The sequence below is a fragment of the Ambystoma mexicanum genome, chromosome 9, assembly GCF_040938575.1.
Source record: "Ambystoma mexicanum isolate Mex_15411 chromosome 9, UKY_AmexF1_1, whole genome shotgun sequence".
NCBI classification, from domain to species: domain Eukaryota; kingdom Metazoa; phylum Chordata; class Amphibia; order Caudata; family Ambystomatidae; genus Ambystoma; species Ambystoma mexicanum.
The window spans coordinates 269,192,987-269,212,682 of NC_090931.1; the positions used below are offsets into that span (position 1 = coordinate 269,192,987).

At 43.9% G+C, this 19,696-nt stretch overlaps 1 protein-coding gene across 1 annotated transcript in view; it reads right to left on the reverse strand.

Annotated features, from left to right (window-relative positions):
* The window catches only part of KSR1 (kinase suppressor of ras 1), a 736,034-nt gene that overhangs the window by 179,124 nt on the left and 537,214 nt on the right, over positions 1 to 19,696 (reverse strand). Inside the window, exons 7-9 of the mRNA XM_069614610.1 lie at positions 18,141 to 18,224; positions 12,642 to 12,712; positions 12,450 to 12,556 (exon numbers count right to left, since the gene is read on the reverse strand). Coding sequence (XP_069470711.1) covers positions 12,450 to 12,556; positions 12,642 to 12,712; positions 18,141 to 18,224 — 262 coding nt within the window. The remainder of the gene's footprint in view (positions 1 to 12,449; positions 12,557 to 12,641; positions 12,713 to 18,140; positions 18,225 to 19,696) is intronic.

Here is a 19,696-nt window from a genome sequence, read left to right on the forward strand (position 1 = left end):
GTTTGGGTTGGAAATTCAATGGGTCGAGGAAAGGGTTACATTTTGAAAATAGAGGTTTGGGGGATACCCCACCCCCCCACACACCACAATAAAAAATAAACAAAAGTTAGAGGGAGCTGTCCAGTGCTGAAATACATTGTAAATGTATTGAATATATTTCAGCACTGGATAGTTCCCTCTGACTTGTGTAGTGTTTGCGAGCAATTTCAGGGCTGGGGAACTTTATTTTATTTGGGGGGGGGGCTTCCATTAAAAAATAAAAGTTTAAGTGCACTTGCTGACACTACACAAGTTAGAGGGAGCTGTCCAGTGCTGAAATACATTGTAACTGTATTGAATAGATCTCAGCACTGGACAGCTCCCTGTAACGTTACAACATTATGCATGTTTCAGCAAATTGCCATTCAAAAAATCTAAAGTGTTCATATAACGAAACTCAATTCGATGAAAGGGTTCCGATGTATAAACACTTTACACTTTATGTATGGCAACTCAATGAAACATCTTTGAATGGAAAAGATTTGATTGAACTAATCCTCGATAGAAAGATTTCCATGGAAAGACACGTAACCTTCCAGAACGTCATTTGAAATGAGGAGAAGTAATGTGAAAATCTACAGGAAGCACGTGGAACTGAGAAGAACCTTAAACACCTTCCTGGGTTTCTTCCAGAAGCTTTACAAAAAACCAAGCCGGACCGTAGCATAGGAGAGGACAGACTGCTGGCAGCCGGCACAAGACCAGTCGAAGCGTGTGTTCAGCTAAGCACACAAGTCCTAACAGACAGCCCAACAAGTAAGCATCCAGATGCCTTCTCTCACCCAAAGAGTTGAGAAGAGGCCCCAATCTACCCTTCTCCATGAAAAAGCGATTTTACACCAACCCACAGTAAAAACACAATTTTTTAGAAGGCAGTGAGACTTTCAGACAGCTAGAGGCACTAAAATGAAACCTCGAAGGAGACAAGCCAGGAACCCAACAAACCTCTACAACCATCCTTAAAACATCGAGTCTTAACACGAAAGCTCCAAGAACTTTTGAAGAGGAGAAGACAATCATCCATCCGAAGCACTAATCAGTAATCCAAGATGGCTGCCTGATGTTATGAAACATTTGCTTCTTGTTCCCTGCCTGTATAACTAGTTAGTTAATCAGGGTACGGGCCAGCCTCCTTTCTCCCACTGGCTGACAGCTATCCCCAACCTACCCATAAAGCCGGTTTGCTACAAGGGTTTAAAATAGTGCTCAGAGTATTCCAAAAGTAGCGCAATACATTTTCACTGCTTCATTTATGCTAGGGGAGGATGCTTGGATGAAGATAGTGTTGCTGCTGTCCACTATACAGCAGACACCCTGGTAGCTACAGGCTGGAGACACAATATTAAGAAGCGATTGGGAGAACCAACCCTGGTAGGAGGGTCACAATATGGGCTGCCTGGAAAGGATCCCAAATGAGTGGGGAGAAATACTTGTTCCTGGTGAATAAACAATATTGAGAATCCAGGTCTAGGAGAGACCTAACCCGAACATATTGAGCAGCCTACCAGAAGTCTTTGAGAGCCCTTAGACATCCTGTTGTGACAACAAGGCCAGGTGAGGCATCAAGAGACAATTCTGAGAATTAGTGGTCCCAGAGAGAAATCGAGAAACCATAGGTTGTGAAGAAACCTCGTAAAGTCCCAAAGCAGTGAAGGCCAAAGTGACGACAGCTCTGCAGGTGCCCCATTAGGGGACTGTACAAGAAACCAGATAAAGAATTCAATTTTAAGTCCAGTTGGCCTTATTTGGAAATCCTTCTTGCATTTTAGATTAGCTAGGAGGCTAAAGGACTTTGGTTTCAACATTTGTGTTGGCCATCTCTTCTGACTGAGTAGGAGAATAGGGTGCCCTTGAAGTGACAGAGGGTTAAAAGCATAGGTTTAAGATGTTATATTTTCAAGACCTCACAATCTTGCAGTGTAAGGAGCACCAGGAAAACCCACACTTTGTTGGTCCATCCTTGACACGTTATTGAGAGATTCCTAATGGGTACAAGAGGGTTCCCTACTTCCTATAGGATTTCATCCAATTCCTAGCTCTATTACATTCTTGAAATAAAGGCGTTAAAACATTTGTCACATTGTGTCTACTTGAGTCTCTCAAGAGCATGCGACACACCATCGCAAAGACAGTATATTTGTCATTTTTGACTGTTCAAAGTGATGTCTGGGCAGGTGAACATCTCGAACAGTTCAGAGATCCCAAATTGTACCCCAACCCTATCTGTAAACTACCTAGAGCTATGAGGCAGGCAGGCACACTGGACTGAACTAGTACAAAGAACCTGGGTGCATGTGGATGGGGGCATGGCAGGCACCACTACCAACATATGGGCATTGCCAGAGTAGCTCCATCCCATCCAACACAGAAGGTGAGCGGTCTGGGAAAATTATTCAGTCATCTTTTCCCATGATAGTATGGGAAGTGCGAAGATTCATGGGATCTCGTCACTTCTCCCCAGAAGGGAGCCCTTCCCTTTGAGGCTAGGGAGTTGAGCCTGCTACGCATCAATCCCCCTTGGGGTGGCGGAATGCAGGACCTCACATGGAGAGACTCGCCTCATGGGGGCAAGGACTCCAATTCCGTGATGGATCTCCCTAACCCACTTACCTTTGTGAACATGCAATCCTTGAAGTCTTGCAAGAACCAACCTGAGAAGACTACAGTCTGTTATTGTAATATTCCCTCTTTCTTTAACATGACATTATCAACACCAGTAGGAACACACAAGTGATCATGAGTCATCTCTGAAAAGTACTGAGAAGGGGAAGATTTAAGGAGTGATGCAAACTACTCCTTTTCTAAGTATCGGCAGTATTGAGAAGAGGTGGCCCCAAGGAAGCATGAAGAATGTCTCATCGACACAAAAAGCGTGACTTTGGTGCTCCACTGGGGAGGACCCAGTTACAGACCATAAAATGCAAGAAGGGACTTAATGAAATGAGAACCTTGGCGTGAAGTCTGTTAAACCAGAGAAGTTCAAACCTGGGAATGAGGAAGAGAGCAGAAGAAGCTGGTCCTCGGCCGTTGAGGAAGTCTCAGAGCGGAGAACCGACCTAGGAAGAAGTTAGAGGAACCAGGACAACGGTGACGTGTCCTGAGGGAGGTGGGATGTGCGATCCTTCAACTACGCCAACACCTGAATGCTTGGTAAGCCACGGAACCAACACAGTACAGCAGGGAGCGGAGAGAGAGAGAGAGAGACTGTAAGCCCTCAACCAGAAGACGTGAGACCAACACCCCAGGAAGAACTGGTGACGTGGCCCCGTGAGAAAGAAGGTCGCAGGAGTCATGGGAGACCCAGTAGGGGTTTGGGCAATGCTGCTAGATTCTACTTTATTTCGGTTTACACCATTTACAAACAAAATTACAATACAAAGTACTCAAGTATAAAATAGTTACTTAAAATACGGAATATTCACCTATAGCCATCCATTTTAATACAAAAGCTGAATTAAAAGTGCTTTACAGACGCTTGAAAGAGGCAATAATATTCTTCAATAGATCATTTACAAAACATCCATCAACACTAGACAAAACAAAATTCGCTGCCTCTGAAACAGATGGAATATTATTGCGGATAAAATGTCTTCTAAACCACTGTTGTCTTAAATCTAGTAGTCTTGAGCAAATGAGCAGAAAACGTGGTAAATCTTCTATAGCACCACTACTGCACGTTCACTACTTTGTATTAAATGGCCATGACATCCGGCCCCTTAATGGTAGAACATTTAATATCAATGTAGCCAAAACAAGTCTCTGGGTAGGAGAGCAAATCAGGCTCAACAAAAAAGTTGGCATGATGGATACAAGGTGCAACCATTAGATGTCCCAATGAGCGCAAGTTTACCATATTATTTATGACTTGATCAAATTCTATTTCCTTGCTTTCATTTTCAGCCGTTGCTTAGTCATCAACCCCCACCCCCCACCCCCCATTCCTCTCGGCTGCTCAATATCAACCCTCACTTTCTCCATAGGAAAGAGCATTTCTTATTGCAAGGATAAATATCATGAAGGATGGCTTTTGTTAACTCTTCCATCACATTCATAATGTACGGATTCTACGAAGGGCTTGAATGTAACTTCCAAAAATAATCAAGAAATCGAAATTCGGCCCAAACGCTTATATTTAGAGCCCCGATTTCGAAGGCAAGAGCTAAGCCTGGGGTACTTGTACCCAGATCTAGCAACTTCCTTAAATAAGTATGTAAAATGCGATCCAGGGTCAGACAACACGTACTGCCCCAGATTTCACTGGAATATAACACAGGTGGATATACCTTTGCTTCAAGCAGCTGAAGACATTGATCCAGATGAAAGCCGACATGTTTGTGATCGAATCTCTTGAGGCCACCCAGACCTGTCCATAGCCAATTTGCCAGCAGCTCTAAATGTGCATGTAGACCATGAGCAATTACTCAAACATAGGACACCTAGATAGGAGTATGAATCAACAACATTAATACTAACGTTGATTATACACCAAGTAGATTTCCTTTTGTTGGTGCCAAAAAGCAGTATCTTAGTTTAATTTAAAGTCTCAAACCGTTTGCTTTGAAATATCCAGCTGCATATCTCAAACTGCTCCTCAGACCCATGGGAGTTGAATCTAATAAAATAGCACTGTCTGCATATAAAAGAGTCGAGTACATAAACCCCTTTAAGAGTGGCAGGGTTAGACCCAACTGTAATGAACCTGGCATAAAATCTGCTAGAAAAATAAAAAAAACAACAAAGGGGCCATTGGACAGCCTGGATGGACACCTTTATTAGTCAAACACTCCCTACTTGCCCCAGATCTAGAGTGGCCAATAACAGAAGCCCTGGTGTTAGAATACAAGCAGATGATTAATTGCAAAAGGGGAATGAGCATGCCAATTTCTTTTAGTTTATTCCACAAAAGAGAGCGATCTATAGAATTAAAGGCCTTTGCTAGGTTTAGGGAGCCCGCGTATCCTAGACCCCCGCATAGTTTTACGTATTGTTGTCTATGATAGTTGAGGGGACAAATACATGATCGAATGACGTAAAACCTTTTCTAAACCCTGCTTGCTGAATGGATAATCTGTTATTTTCCACCGCCTACAGCTCAAGCCTAGCCGATAAACAGCTAGCACAGATCTTAGACGCAGTGTCCAATGGGGCAGTAGCAATGAGGATCGGAACGCAAGCCCATTTTAAAAATTGGTTTAATTAGGCTCTTAGTCCAAGATGATGGAAGAATCAGAGCAGAGGCAATTTGATTTCTACAAAACCGGAGCCCGCCATTCTGGGAACCACTTATCCATTTCTGCCCTGACGCCATCAGGGCCCGGCAACTTCCCCAAGCATTATGCTTTTAATGGCGACCAACACCGCCTCTGTTGAAAGAGTAATTTTAGTGCTATCACTATAAGTTTGAAATACAAAAGCAGGCGATGAGCCAGCTTTAAACAGGATAACCCTATAATGCGATACCCATTCAGATGGTGATATTAGACTGCGTTGTGTACATCTTTGCGAAATCCACATGCAGCAAGGTTCCAAAAACGTTTAACATTTCTATCCCTTATAGTCATGTCCAACTGCTCCCACTGGAGTTCAATAAATTATCTTTTCTTAGCCTTCAAAAGTTTTTTATACTCCCACTTGATGTTATACATAAACCCAGCTGTCTTCAGTCTATTCCTGGCAGTGAGCCAGAAAATTAAATTTAGCTCTCCGACATTCGCCATCAAACCAAGGAGCATCATTTCGTGCTCCAGTTTGGCAACCAGAAGAAAAAATGGAGGGGTATATACACAGTTTGGCAATGGTGACAGCATGTTTCTCATATGCCATAAGAGTGGCCCCCACATCTTCTGTGAGGTCCTGGGCAAAGAAATTCCCCCTTACAGTCTCGGTCTGCTAGAACGGTTATTAATTTATCTTTAGGCAGCTTCATCAATAGCAGTGCTAAAAGTAGTTCATCAGAATTAGCAGAAGGCATAGAGCCAGTGTTTGGCGGAGCCGCATTACGTGAGACACTAAAAGGATTGTGATCACTCTCTGGGCGCTCATAGACCACAAACTCTAGCACTCTCCCAAAGGAATCAAGCAGTAATCAACCAAAGAGCACCAGAACTATACGTTTGAAGAGGAGCAGGTGGACCCATTATCCCTAACTCTCGCCCCCTGACCGCCGTTCCACTGGAACAGCAGGAGACGATTTGCACTCAGGCAACCAGATCAAATGTATTTTCGCACTGAAGGAGTGGAAGGATGTCATGTGGAGGGTTGTTAGCACTCACCACTAGCACTCACCACTGGATATCATGTAGTGCTGGGTGAAATCATATGTGGGCAGAGTGATGTCATAAAGAAGCTATACAAGGACATACTGAAACAATCTGAAAATACTGAAGAGTAAAAATGTAACTAAAGTGATGAGAAACATGTACGAAATGATACATTTCTCATAAAGACATCATATATACAGAAAAGAATGAAGTAACTTGTTGACCAATAAGTGTAAACATGCATCAATGCAAGGTAGATGAGACATATAGAAGCTTGCTATAGAGGAAAATATAACGTGGCAAAGACGGCCATGATAGCAAAATGGACGCCGGCTCGTGCAAAGATTCAATTCAGCTACCTCAGAAACAGACCAAGGCTACAGAGCCAGGCGACGTTGGAGAATTAGCTTTCTGTGCAAAAAGTAGAGGAGTCTATGTTGGCCTGGGTTCACGGGTGATATTTCAAGGAATAGCTGCGAAACAAAAAGGGAGGCAGACGGATAAGCCATGGACGTGAGACATATTTCTCTTAAATTAAAGAAGAAGAAACCATTTGTAAGAGCCAAAGTATTGTACAATTAACAATGAATAAGGGTCCTACAATATGGAGTGATCAAGTCTCTAGAGGCCAAGAGGAGCAATGACACCCAGCATAATTGAATAGCAGTGAATAGGAGGTCGAAATAGACACATCTGTGGTCTCCTCACGCGTGATCCAGAAGTCGAAACAAGGGCTATTCATTAAGCTGTGGATGAAGATAGTGATGTGCTTACACTCCCTTGAATGTCCCAGAACAGAGAGTAGGCTACAAGGTCAACTACAAATGGGAAAACTTGGCTCATGGCCAGACTGATGAGATGATGGACTGATTGGGAAAATGTGGAGTAATCGGACGTGACTGAAGCACCTGGGTTTCGTTTTGCTTACGTGCTGCTAGCCGAGCCAAAAGTCCAAGGTTGTGTGGGAATGCCAACCAATCAGTGGGTCTATGGGGCATCTTGCTATACAATGTTGCATAGGCCAATCTGCTGCCATTGTGTCTGCTATAATCAGTACAATGCGTATTTAGAGGTAGTTCGAGGCGTGCCTCACAAATAAGAGAGACAGCCAATGAGGTACTAACCCATGTGTATTCTATAGGTAGATATGTTCCCCTAACCAATCCCGCCAGTCGATAGGTTTTACAGTTTGCCACCTAGGATGATGTCAGATTATGTATATTGGGGTATAAAACCTCTGTGTAATCAAGTTTGTGTGTGAGTGTGCATGCTTTAGTCTGATGTCTGCTAGTTGACCCTGCTTTATTAAATGGAGAATAAAGTAGTACTTTTGCATATTCTTTGAGTCTGTCCATTTATTTGGTCGGATATCTTTATTGGTAATCCCATCTAGCATAAGATACACTTCAAGATGCTAGAGCACAGGTTTATGTTGGGGGCTCATCAGCAGGGCATCTCCCATTCACTTCTACAGGGAGGTATAATTAAAAAAAGAATCAAGTAGAGTCCCACACAAATCGACACTTGGCATATTTTGATTTCTCATAGGAATGCCACAGGCCACTTCTTGGAGAAGTCTAAATTATCTTTGTTTTTTCCTTCTCGCTCCGCACTCTCCTTTTGTTCCCCCTTCCATGCACTTCTACCCCTTCCCCCTCTACCCTGCACTTGCACGTTCTCAATGTTACTGGGCCTAGTAAGATCGTTGTTTTTGTTCTCCCCTGTTCCCCTTCCCTTGCCGCGCTCTGAAACACTTGTGTATGAGCGCGATAGAAATAAAATATCAATAACCCGGTCAAGCTCTGTGGAGCCATGCAGTTTAGCATTAAATACTGAAGAGTATCTTGGGAGTAATCTTCCTCGTTACAGTAACTACCAAAAAGGTATTAAGATTGAAGAACATCTCAGGAGTAATCTCCCTCATCACAGTACCAGTGTTAAAATTACCAAGAGTGAAGCGGGCATCGGGAGGAAGCTTCCTCGCCAGAATAATTGATAGGAAGATTGCAATAGCAAAGTGCCTCGGGAGAAAACTCCCTCACCACAATAATCATAAGAGACATTGAGAAACGAGAAAGTTACACGAGGGGTCTCCAACAATAGTGCTGTCAATAGTGCTGTTGAGAATAGTGGAAGAAGCCAAGAATACTTAGGGAGTGATCTCCCTTGTTTTATTGCTCAAGGAGAAGAGCAAGGAAGCCTGGAACTGCACATTGTATTGAAAAGAAAGAACTGTTGGACATTTGGTCAAGCCAAGGAGGAACTACAAGGACTCTTGAAGGTCGTCACCAGAGACCATCCGAAAAAAGCCTTTAGACTGATACAGTTAGACCAGGAGAAGGGAGCCATTCTGCTGGTCTCACCTTTTGTTGAATCAGAAGCCATTTCAGAAGATTGTCAGAAATCAGCCCTGAAGCTGAACCAGGAAGTCATTCTCCTGGTGACCTTCTGTTGTTTCTTTTGGAAGTGGTATGGTCAGAGTAGGATAATTTTGGACAGAGAGCAAACACTTTAGTTTAGTTGACAACCACCCTGACTGCGAAAAACCAAGTTAGAATTCAGTTAGGTAAGGGCAAACCCTTAAGTTGTAGGGAGAGAAAGGACTTTTTTCCTTTTTGTTAAATAAAGCAGTTAAGTTGAAATGCTACCTCTTTGTCCAACTCCTTCCGACTTACCACAGAAGCAGTAAGCTGCCTTACGGCAAGTTAAAAGGCAATTTAACTGACCGCCTTACAATATGGTTGAATTCCACCTCCTCCTTTTGTATTTCCTTCCTTTCCTCCTACTCCCCTCTTCCCCCCTAGGCAACAAGGGCACTTTGAAGAGCCTCATAGAAATGGAAATATGTTGCTATGCTTCACTAGTCTCATCTCTTCCCCATCACTTCCTGCAAGTACCTTCACAGGGGCTTAAGCTCTATTTAAGCAGCCAACATATCCACGCTGCCATGGCAGCTCCACCGCCTTCAAGCTGTTGCCTGCGCAAATGTTAGTTTTCAAAGCACCGGGAGGATTTCCAGCTCAATCTATGCTATATTAAGGCACAGCCAGATGCACACTAGTGATGACAATAAACCAAGGGAATCAAACTGGGGGATAAAAACACTACACCAGCCTCTCCATTAGCCCTACTGGCTGCCCACCCAGTGCACAATGTCTCTCCATTAACAATACTTGCCGCCCACCCAGTGCACAATGGCTCTCAATTGGTCCTACCTACTGCCCACCCAGTGCACAATGGCTCTCCATTAGCCCTACTTGCCGCCCACCCAGTGCACAATGGCTCTCCATTAGCCCTATTTGCCGCCCACCCAGTGCACAATGGCTCTGACCTCTCCTTCACCCAGAATGCACTTTATGTAGGGAATATTAAATACATATATAATAGGGGGAAACCCAAAAGCCACTATATGGATGATGGTAATTTCTCTACCTCTTTATGGGACTCGGATAGAGTATATATCAATAGGAGGTAGATACATACACAACAGCACATCCAAATACAAATTTTATAATTCAAAACATTTTCAATTTATTAAAAATAGATAACACACAATAAAACACAATTAGATTAAAAAAAATACCACCACAACCTGAGATAGGCAAGCGTTTTGGACCGAATCTTAAAGACCGGGTAGCCCAAGTAGAATTAATTGAAACTTGACAGACCAATACATACTCACAATAAGATCTGTTTTTATTGAACAAACAAATGAGTCGTTGCTGAGAGTTTTTGAATTTTATCATCAACCACCCAAACTAAATATTGACTCCACTCCTTGGAAGTCCCCATTTGAATTTCAGCGGGGACACGAGGAGGTAAGCCATGGCCCCTTCTATATTAGAAACATGTTGTAGAATGTAAGAAAGCACAGTATGTATGGATACCAATCGGAACCCCATGTCTTATATAATTAATATGCATTTTGCAGAATACTCCGTCCACTTTGGGGACGTGAGCCAAACTGAAGGATTACTGACCAACCCAGTTTCTCTGTATAGACCACCACCACTTCCAGGCGAGGTAATGATTGTTGTCTTTAACCCCACTTAATGCAGATTTGTTTGCTGCTAAGATTTTAAGCATTATTTAGCTTAAATCTTGTTTTTTATCCTTTACCAACAGCGATCCGATTGTATATTCGCACTGAGGGCGCCTTTGGAAAGATCAATTTAGATCAACCGTAAAGTCCAAGTGACCTCAAAACTATCCTCCTGAAGAAAGTTCCTAATGGAAATAGTGAACTGAAACATGTCGAGGGCAAGACCTAGTAACTGTCTGTACTAGCAATATATGTAGATCTTTTACTGATCAAACTTCAGTGTACTAGTCTAGCAATATCTGACTCTGAAGTCTCCTGATGTCATATTTTTATCAGTGTTGAACTCCTGCGATCACATTAGAAGGTTATAGTGTCACAAGTGCTTTATTTAAAAAAAATATCTAATTGTGTTTAATTGTGTTTCATCTAGTTCTAATCAAATGAAAATGTTTTGAATTATAAAATGTGTATTTAGATGTGCTGTTGTGTATGGGAATATTAAATGCCAGTCTTCTACTAACCTACGAAAAAGATGAACCCGTCTCCTTCCTCTACCTGGGCTGTAAGAAGCATCCCTCATCACTTTGAGGTGGACCACCCAACATGCCATGCGGCCAACTGAATCACCAGTCCCAGCCATGTGGCTGGTATTGCCTGAAAAAAACAAACTCCAAAATAGCGAGGCCCAAAACAGTGATTGCAATTTCGCATCTTTTATGCAATAAATGTTATGTTATGCTAGCGGTACTTGTATAGCGCACCGTCACCAACGGAATTGGTCCCCAGGCGCTTTGGTGGATCTGTAATCAGGAAGGGTGGGTAGGGTTAGTCGGGAGGAGGGGAGAAGGAGAGTGGGAGAAGTGGTGTTCTCGGCTTTGGTGCTAGTATCGGATCGGATGAAGGCCTCGAGTGCTGTGGGTGAAGTTTATGTGTTGTTGATGCAGTGTGGTAAAGTGCGTGCAGATTGCTGGGAGGGAGATGGTTGTGTGGTTTTGTGTGGGTTTAAGTATGCAGAAGATTGAGCGTTGGGTTAGTGGGGTCTGTATCCTGGTTCAGGTACTTATGATTCCGTAAGAGTTGTAAATCTGTGGGTTCAGATGTTGCTGGTTCTTCGTGGGCCGACTTGTTTTGGTGGTGATGCACCTGTATCCTATTGAGTATAGTTTGGATTGGTGGGTGTGTCTGAACCTAATCTTCAGGTGTGGGACTGGGTGGGTGGGTGATATTTGTTCTCAGGAGATCTAGTGTGACCCTGGTCGGTGAAGGCTTTGAATGGTTCAGGGTCGGGGTCGTGTTGCAGTGTTGTCCTTCTGTCCTGACCGGTTCTTTGATTTTCGTGGGGTGAACATCCTTGGGACTATTGTTTAGTTGTAGTTTTGTGTGGTGGGGCATTGTGCTTCCTGCTTTGTATTTGGTGGGCAGTGTCTAGTGATGAAACATTCTGTTTCTCACCCATTGTAATAAATAGATGGGGGGGATTTGGGTATAACAAAGAGGGGCTGGGGGGAGGTCTCTCCCACATTTAATTTAAAAATGAAAAAGTTAATAAACGACGAAAAAAATTGCGGAATTCGACAAAAAATAAATTTAAAAAAAAAAAAAAAATCGCTGTTCTGGGCCTCAGTGTTTTGTTCCCGTTATTGTGACATAGAGCCCGTTTGGTTGCCTCTGGCCCAATCCTTTCAGTTGCCACCTTGAGATATCAATCTACTTCCCTACATACCAGTGCAATTTGGCAACTCCAACATGCGTGTCATGAACTAAATACGTGAACTGCTTCCAAGGGGCAAGCTGCTGCTTTTCCAGCAGTTATTTTATATTATACAAAAGGTATGCAGGGTTAAAGGCAGTGGAAAAGAGATGAAAATAGATATTCCATTCGCCGATGACAGACAGGACTGGTGGGTAGCAGCCCCAGTGAAGACCCTCGGCTCCAGGCCTATAATGTTTATGCAAGCCTTCTAAAAATAAGCAAATCTCAAAGCAGACAACATAACGCAGACATAGCCTAAATCCAACAGCTGTCATTGGGGAAGGTGGCTTGGCAAGCGCAGAGACTCCTAAATTAAGCAGAGAGCATCCGCGAGGCACGATGCCTCCCCGCCTACCTTTTTCGTTAGCGCTTTTGGAAGCGTCCCAAACTGCGGCTCCGCCAATCGGTCCACCGGGTTGTTTATGTCAGAAGGCACAGACTCCGTTCTTCTGATTTTTGCCACTGGAAGAGCGAAAGAGAACGTCATCCCACCACAAACTGACTGGACAATCATTGCGCACAATCGGAATGATCACAGCACACTTACTGGGCTGGCTGGGGTGGAAGGTTATTCTACAAGCGGGTGCTTCTTTCGTACATTTGTTGTGACATTTTAATCTGCAAAGGAAGCAAAAAAAAGCCAGAGGTTGGACCAGGCAGCATTTGGTGCGTTAGCACAAGCGCAGCTAATACCCCACACTTCCCAGTAGCCTGCAGCTCCTTTGGGCAGCGTGCAGCCACCCAATATTCATACAAACAGCCGAATGAGAAAATCGCCCCAAAGAAACCTGCTCACATGAGCTGCTTAGATAGTAAGGATGTGGCTATAGGGAGTTTATAGTGATAGCATCGAATGCAAAAGCATCGAAAAAAATGCATTTTTCTCATTATTTTTCTTAATGGGCCCCCAACCCCTGTTTTTCTTACCCCTTAAAACCCATAATAATAAAACCTTTACCTATGAAAAAATTAATTTTTTCGATGCTTTTGCATTCGATGCTTTGCATTCGATGGAATCACCGGATACCGCTATAGGGTGAGGTACTCAACCAGAGACTTGACCCATAGACTAGGGAGCTGTTGACCTCTGTTGGGCACCCAAACAGGAAGAAGCATGGGGGTTGTAGGGCGTCTGTATCAAGCTGCCTAGGGTCTGCACACCTAACCTATGGTCATAGGTATCGGGTAATAAAATCGCAGCAAAAATGTTGCAGTAAAAAAAGAACTGCGCCAAAAATGCTGTGGTTTGACCCGGTAAAAGTGTGCCCGATTATACCATTTAAGGGGAGCGGGGGTTGCGGGGGTGTCCCCCGCTCCCCTTAAATGGTATAATGGGTCCAGGGGTTGCAGGGGTGTCCCCCCGCATCCTTTACATGGATTGCGGCACAAAAACCGCTGCATTTTTGCAGCAATATTTTGTAACCACAGCAATTTTTGCCACGATTTTATCACATGGAACCCTGTCATAGTCTTTGGCAATGCCAGGAAAGTAGATGGTAACATCTGCAAGAAGCGAGAACGCTCTGCATCCGCTTAAAAGCAGGGAGGTGGCCCCCTTTCCGTATGCCCCTACTAGCTATCGATTCTGGCTTTTCTGAGGTCCTTGCTTTATCGGAGCTTACCATACATGGGGACTCTGAATAAGGCGGTTATTAGGGGTCTATAAGGCTCGCGTTTCCACAAAGGCTATGTGCAAAAATAGAAGGTAGTCCAATCACAAGAAATTGCAGTCGATGGGTCAGTAGGAGGGATCTACCCACCATCAGGCTTTTTTGTGGCCAAATGGTAGGTGGAAACAAAGTGTGGCTTACCAGTAGGAGTTCCACATGTAGGCCAAGATCGTGGTGGACTATTGGAAAGTATTACAATGAAGACAAGGGTGTTCGAGGCTCAGATTTACTCTCCATGGGCCCTTCCACATCACACACCAAATACCAGGTGCTACAGTTAGAACTAAAAGAAGCCTAAAGACCATCTAGTGAGCAGTTTTAGTACCCCAAAAATGACAAACCTAAGATTTGTTTCTTTGTTTGTTTATTTATTTCTATAGCGCTCCGGTCCCAGGAGTATAGGGGCGCTTAGTACAAGGTTACAAGGCACGGTACAAGGTAATAAACAGTGAGGCTAGAACAATTTAAATAGAAATTATAACAGGCAGTGAGGGAGAAAGCACCCAATAGTAACATAAGTGAGGAATAATCAATACATTATATAGCTAGGTCTGACTTCAAAGTTGGCTATTTGTCAGAAGCCACCCAATGACCAGTTTCCTAAATGACTGGAAGGAGTTGGATGCTTTTATGCTCAGTGGCAAGGAGTTCCAGAGTTGGGGGACGAGGACAGTAAAGCTCGAGCCTCTGGCTCTTTTGGAGTTAAATCTAGGCACTGTAAGGCATAAGGTGTTGGAGGATCTCGTGGTTCTAACGGACGGTTTCATGGTGAGTTTGTTGGTCAGGTATGGGGGTGCTAGATTGTTGAGAGCTTTATACGTCAGGCGAAGTGTTTTTATGTCAATTTTATGTTGGATGGTGAGCCATCTGCATGTAGTTCTGGTGGCCGAGATGTGCTTACGTCTGGGGATATTTAGCGCTGCCCGTAGTGCATTGTTTTGAAGGACTTGGAGCTTGTTAATAGACGCTTGATTGGCACCTAAGTAGAGACTATTGCAATAGTCTAGTTTCGATTGTATAAGGGCTCTGGATAGTATGAGGCAACTGTTAGGGGAGAGAAATGGTCTACAGGCTCTAATGAGTTTTCCGGTATATGCCGTGGCTGAGGCGGTTGCATTGATTTGTTTGGTGAAGTTAACGTTGGCATCAAGATAGAAGCCAAGTGTTTTCACATTTTTGGCGACCGGGATGGTGTTGCCATCGATTAGGATGTTAGAGTAGTTAGGACTTAATTTTTGTAGGTTATTCGGTGAGCCAACAATGAGCAGTTCGGTCTTCTCGTCATTGAGCCAATGATTTTACTGATGGGGGGAAAACACTGAACACTTTCTTTTGAAACGTGAAAAAGAGTGTTCTGGGTATTGCACTCGACGTGGCAACAATTCCAGCGCTTGCATTCTTGCTTACCAGACCATACTGGGGCAAGGGCATGAAAAGGAAAAAGAAAAAAGACTTGAAGAATGCCCCAGCTGGAATCTAGAAAAAGGTTCAGGGGTGGAATGGAAGCAATGAGTGCCCCATCTCACCCTACCCCATGATGCAGAATATTGCCGGGTTCTCTTGGTACGCATAAAAGTTGCTGGTTGATGCACTGTTGGCAAAGCATCCGACATGTGCCGGATAACACGCTTCAGTCGGTAAGTATTTTGGAATAAGACTACCCAGTGAAACAGAAGAGATGTTCTCACTTTTTTTGTCAAGTCTGTTGCCAATAGAAAAGGATTACCTTGTGTTCAATAGCAGCTGGGGAAGATGAGCTTGTATTTTGAAGTCTGAAAAGACTTCACAAACTCGTTTCTCTGAGGAAAGTTACTCGAGACCTAATCTTGCCTTGTCTACCTGTCTACATTGTATACTGCTGGGCAAAACGCCTGAAAATAGTGACAGAGTGCCATCTCAGAGGGTGTAAAAGCCTTAGCTTTTTTGGTTCTATTAAAGAAAATGATGCTGGAATTCGGTTTCTGAAAGGGAGCTCTGCTAATCTCACCCCTCCTCCCCTGCTCTCCGTAAAACAGCATGCCAAAAGCATAGTGCATTCATGCTCTTTTTCTGTATCAGTCTACTGAAATCTACTGTGCCAGCCCTGCAGTAGCAAACGTGAAGGCTCATAGGCCACATGTGCATTCCTGACATCTGCTGAAACACAAAGCTCCAACAGGCAGGGTTGGCTTTTTAACGGACTGCATCTCCGATTCAAAATAGAACTGTATCATGGTCAGACTGGTGGCTTATTAAACTGTAAGTAGAAGCCATGCCTGGGTATAGAATGGTGGCTACCAGGGTCATACAATTACACAACCACTGCTGTTTACTATCACTACTAGAATCAACTTGCTGAGCAAAGCTCAGCTATGACAGGGATGTGTATTAGCGGTCTGGCCTAGGTGTCTACACAACAGCCATGTTGTGCAATGGCCAGGAAAGGCGACACCTTATTTCGAGGGAGCAGGAACCCTCCACAGGAGATCCCATGCTAATTGGTGCTTCAAAGGCAGCACAGACATAGCAAAGACAATATCAAAACAGGGCGCTGACCACTAGAGTCCCTTGGAAGTCTGTAGGCATGAGAAAAGTGCAGAGTTAGAGTAGCCAGAGGTGAGAGGTAGGCGGAGAAAGGAATTCCATGATCTTGATTTCTGCTAGGTCTCTGTCCTTCCCATTTCCAGCAGATAATGCAGTCTGGGGATGTCAGAAGACAGGAAACACTTGTTACAATAGCCTAGATTGGACCCCTTCCAGCAGTCTAGCTTTGAACCAACCCTTGTAACATGTTGCCATTGTAAGGAGGGGGGAACACTCTCCTTAGTGGATTCATGTTTGGACTTCCAGATAAGAAGGATTTACCTGGAACTCAGTTAGGGATACATTTGAATCCAAAGTCCTTTGCCATAGAGGAGAAGACAGAGGGTGGCAGGGAAGAGGAGATCTCTTCAACCTACCCATTCCAAGGGTACCTTTGGGGTGAAACTGTTGTGTAGGATAGGCCTACTCCAATTGAGGCACTGCTTCTCAGACCTTGACACTGGAGGTGACAGAACCCCTGCAAGGGCACCCTACATATCTTCCTGGTTAGTAGGGGCAGGAGAAAGGCCTTGTCCTACCCCTGGAGATGCTGCGGTGGGTCTGCCAGCTACCCAGAAGACTACACACAGCCCTGGTCCCCAGCTCAATCTGCTTGTGAACTACACCTAGCTGGACATTGTCTTCCAGCCCCAAGCTTCTTTGCGTCACATGCTGTTGCTGCTTGGACAGCACCACTTGTTAAGCCTAGTCAACCAGCCCATGTACACTGTACCTAATCACAGCCTCAAAGAGCACTAAGGCCTGGTTTGACGCTGTTGAGCTCCAAAGACAAGAAACCAAAGATATTTGAAGAGGCACTGTTCCACTCTGCGGTTTAAGAGACATCATTGACTTCTAAGCCCCTTTTCATTGCCTTTGAAAAGCTATATCCTTAAACATTGACATTTGCTGCTCCAAAAAAAATCTGTGCCTGCACCCCTGTCTTCACCAGGTGGCTCCCTTTATTCTTAAAGTCTGTACGTTCTACGTTTCCGTTACAGGGGTGGGTCTTCAGCATTCTTTAATTAGTTGTGCGGATTGATGGTTTTTATTAAGTCCCTATTTTACATACACTTAATTGGACATTCGTTTATTTTGGTACCGTTCTGCTATTGCTGTTTGTGCAGCAACTGTACTAGCTCACACCCCTCCTGAAGATGCAGCCTGCCTTCAGCCCACGTTACCAAAAGTGGCGAAGGAGGTATACCTGTCGGGCTGTTCCCATTTCATGTTTATGATTGGGATATTTGCTGGTGAAGTACGAGTACTAATTGTAGTCAAAGTCGTAGTAGTGCTCGGCTGAGTAGGCTGGTTAGCCCTTACTCATCCCTGTACACCCAGAGAGCAGTAGTTATTTCATTACAATCATTCCCCCTTGTCGCCATACATTGGGCGCCCATCCAACAAAGTTGTACGAAGGTTTTGTAGCAGACATGAAAAAAAGGGACATTTGAAAGAGGTTTTATAAGGAACCTTTTTTGCGAGCCAGTGGTTAAAGTTCAGAAATCATTTAATCAGACAGTGTTGCATGTGATGGGATCCAGCAGGGATTTTGCCCCTGTGGATTTACACAGCCCTTTGGGAGCATCTCAACATGGCAGGACAGAATGTGACCCCTGATTTTAAACTCTCATGAGGGAATTTGATGTAGAGGATAACAGTTAAATGATTGAGCCTGGGTCTAGGAGAGGAATAAGAATTGGCCCGACTTGAAATCTCCCTAGTTAGCAACCATGGATCATGCAGAGGACGGAGGGAGTAATCGGGCTAGCAGATCTCTTTATGACCCAGGAGTTTACCACATCAGGACTCACTTGCAATGCTTGCACTTCACGCCAAACATCATGCTCTTCTGGCACACTTGGCACACCTTCGATAGCCAAGATTTGGTGGAAAACCTGAGCAATAAAAGAAATGAGGGAATGTGAACATTTTAAGAAAAGAGCATGAAACCAGTACAGTGACTTTACACATTTGAATGGCTACATGAGGAATTCAATATGGATGACCTGCCAGTCCTGTCTAATCACCCATTTCTCTACCACCCACTATAGCGCTTAATGCACGAATGCTCCAAGATCACAAACGTCTTGCAACACTAATGCTTGCTTTATACACACAGTGTATAGTGACGAGGATGACAGAGGGATTTTGGTCTTTTCAAAGTGATATCTTTTTCCAAACATGATCCCTTGCCGGGGTGGGAATTAGAAACGTCTTGGGAGGAACGGAAGAGGGCAAGACTGACTGTGGCCATCTGTTTCTCACTCCAATTAAAGAGCATGAAATACTTCTAATCACTACCCTAGCCCTGCACCAGCTCCATCTGGGATGAAGTCAAACAGGGAAAGTTGTCATCATTTCATACTATTCCTAACAAATAGTTTTATGACACAAAGATCCAGAGAGTCCAAAAGAATGAATCAGAGATTAGAAACTATATTTTACAAAAGAATGTGTAAGTATCGGGCAAACTGGTCTATGTTTAAAGGGTTGCAAATTGCCAGCAACTGGGAGCTATTTAGCTGCTGGTTATAACCAAGAGGTAGCTTGAAACCAAGAGCTACCAGGAGCTCCTTTAGGCTCCTCAAGCAAGTGGTGCCATAGAAACATAGCTATGTGACAAGAACTGTATGCTTGGGAAGGAGTAATTGGGAGAATTAAGGACATAAGCAAGGGACCTTTAAGCATAATGGAAAAGAAGTTCGAGTTTGCATCTCAAGCACAAGATAGAATGGCCACACACTATGTATAAGCTCAAGGTTCACAGATGTAGCTCCTGTCTAAGGGGAGATGACAGATCCCCAGGAGATGCTTTTGGCACCCGGTGAACAAATCCTAATTTCGATCCCTGCTTTATGACCCTAAATACAAAGGTATGTTGTTTTTTGTTTGAGGGCGATAGAGCGAGAATTCTGCCATCTTGTTATCAATCTGTGGATGCCCCTGCCCTCAATTTGTCCCTCGCATCTGGAAAAGCAACTTAAGAAAAGGTAGAAGTCAAGTACATCCTGTGTTTGTGCATCACTTGTAGATGGATGAAAGGGAGGGGATGGCGTCAGAGCATCAGCTAAAAGCCCAAGTCCTATAAGAACTTTCTCCTGGACTCTATCCTAGGATTATTCCTTTCATGAAATGGTGACCATAGACACTTTATCTTGGACGGGAATCTTTGCTCACCAGGGTGACTACATTATCTGTAACCCTTTGGTTTGCCCTTATGAGATCTATATTCTCCAATTTAATTTGCCCCTTGGGACATACACAGGACCTCTGAGATGAAGCGCTAGAAGCATCATGGCAAGTTTGCATTTGCACGTATATGCCATCATTGTCTATGGGGCCTGGAATATACTGTGCGGCCCAGAGT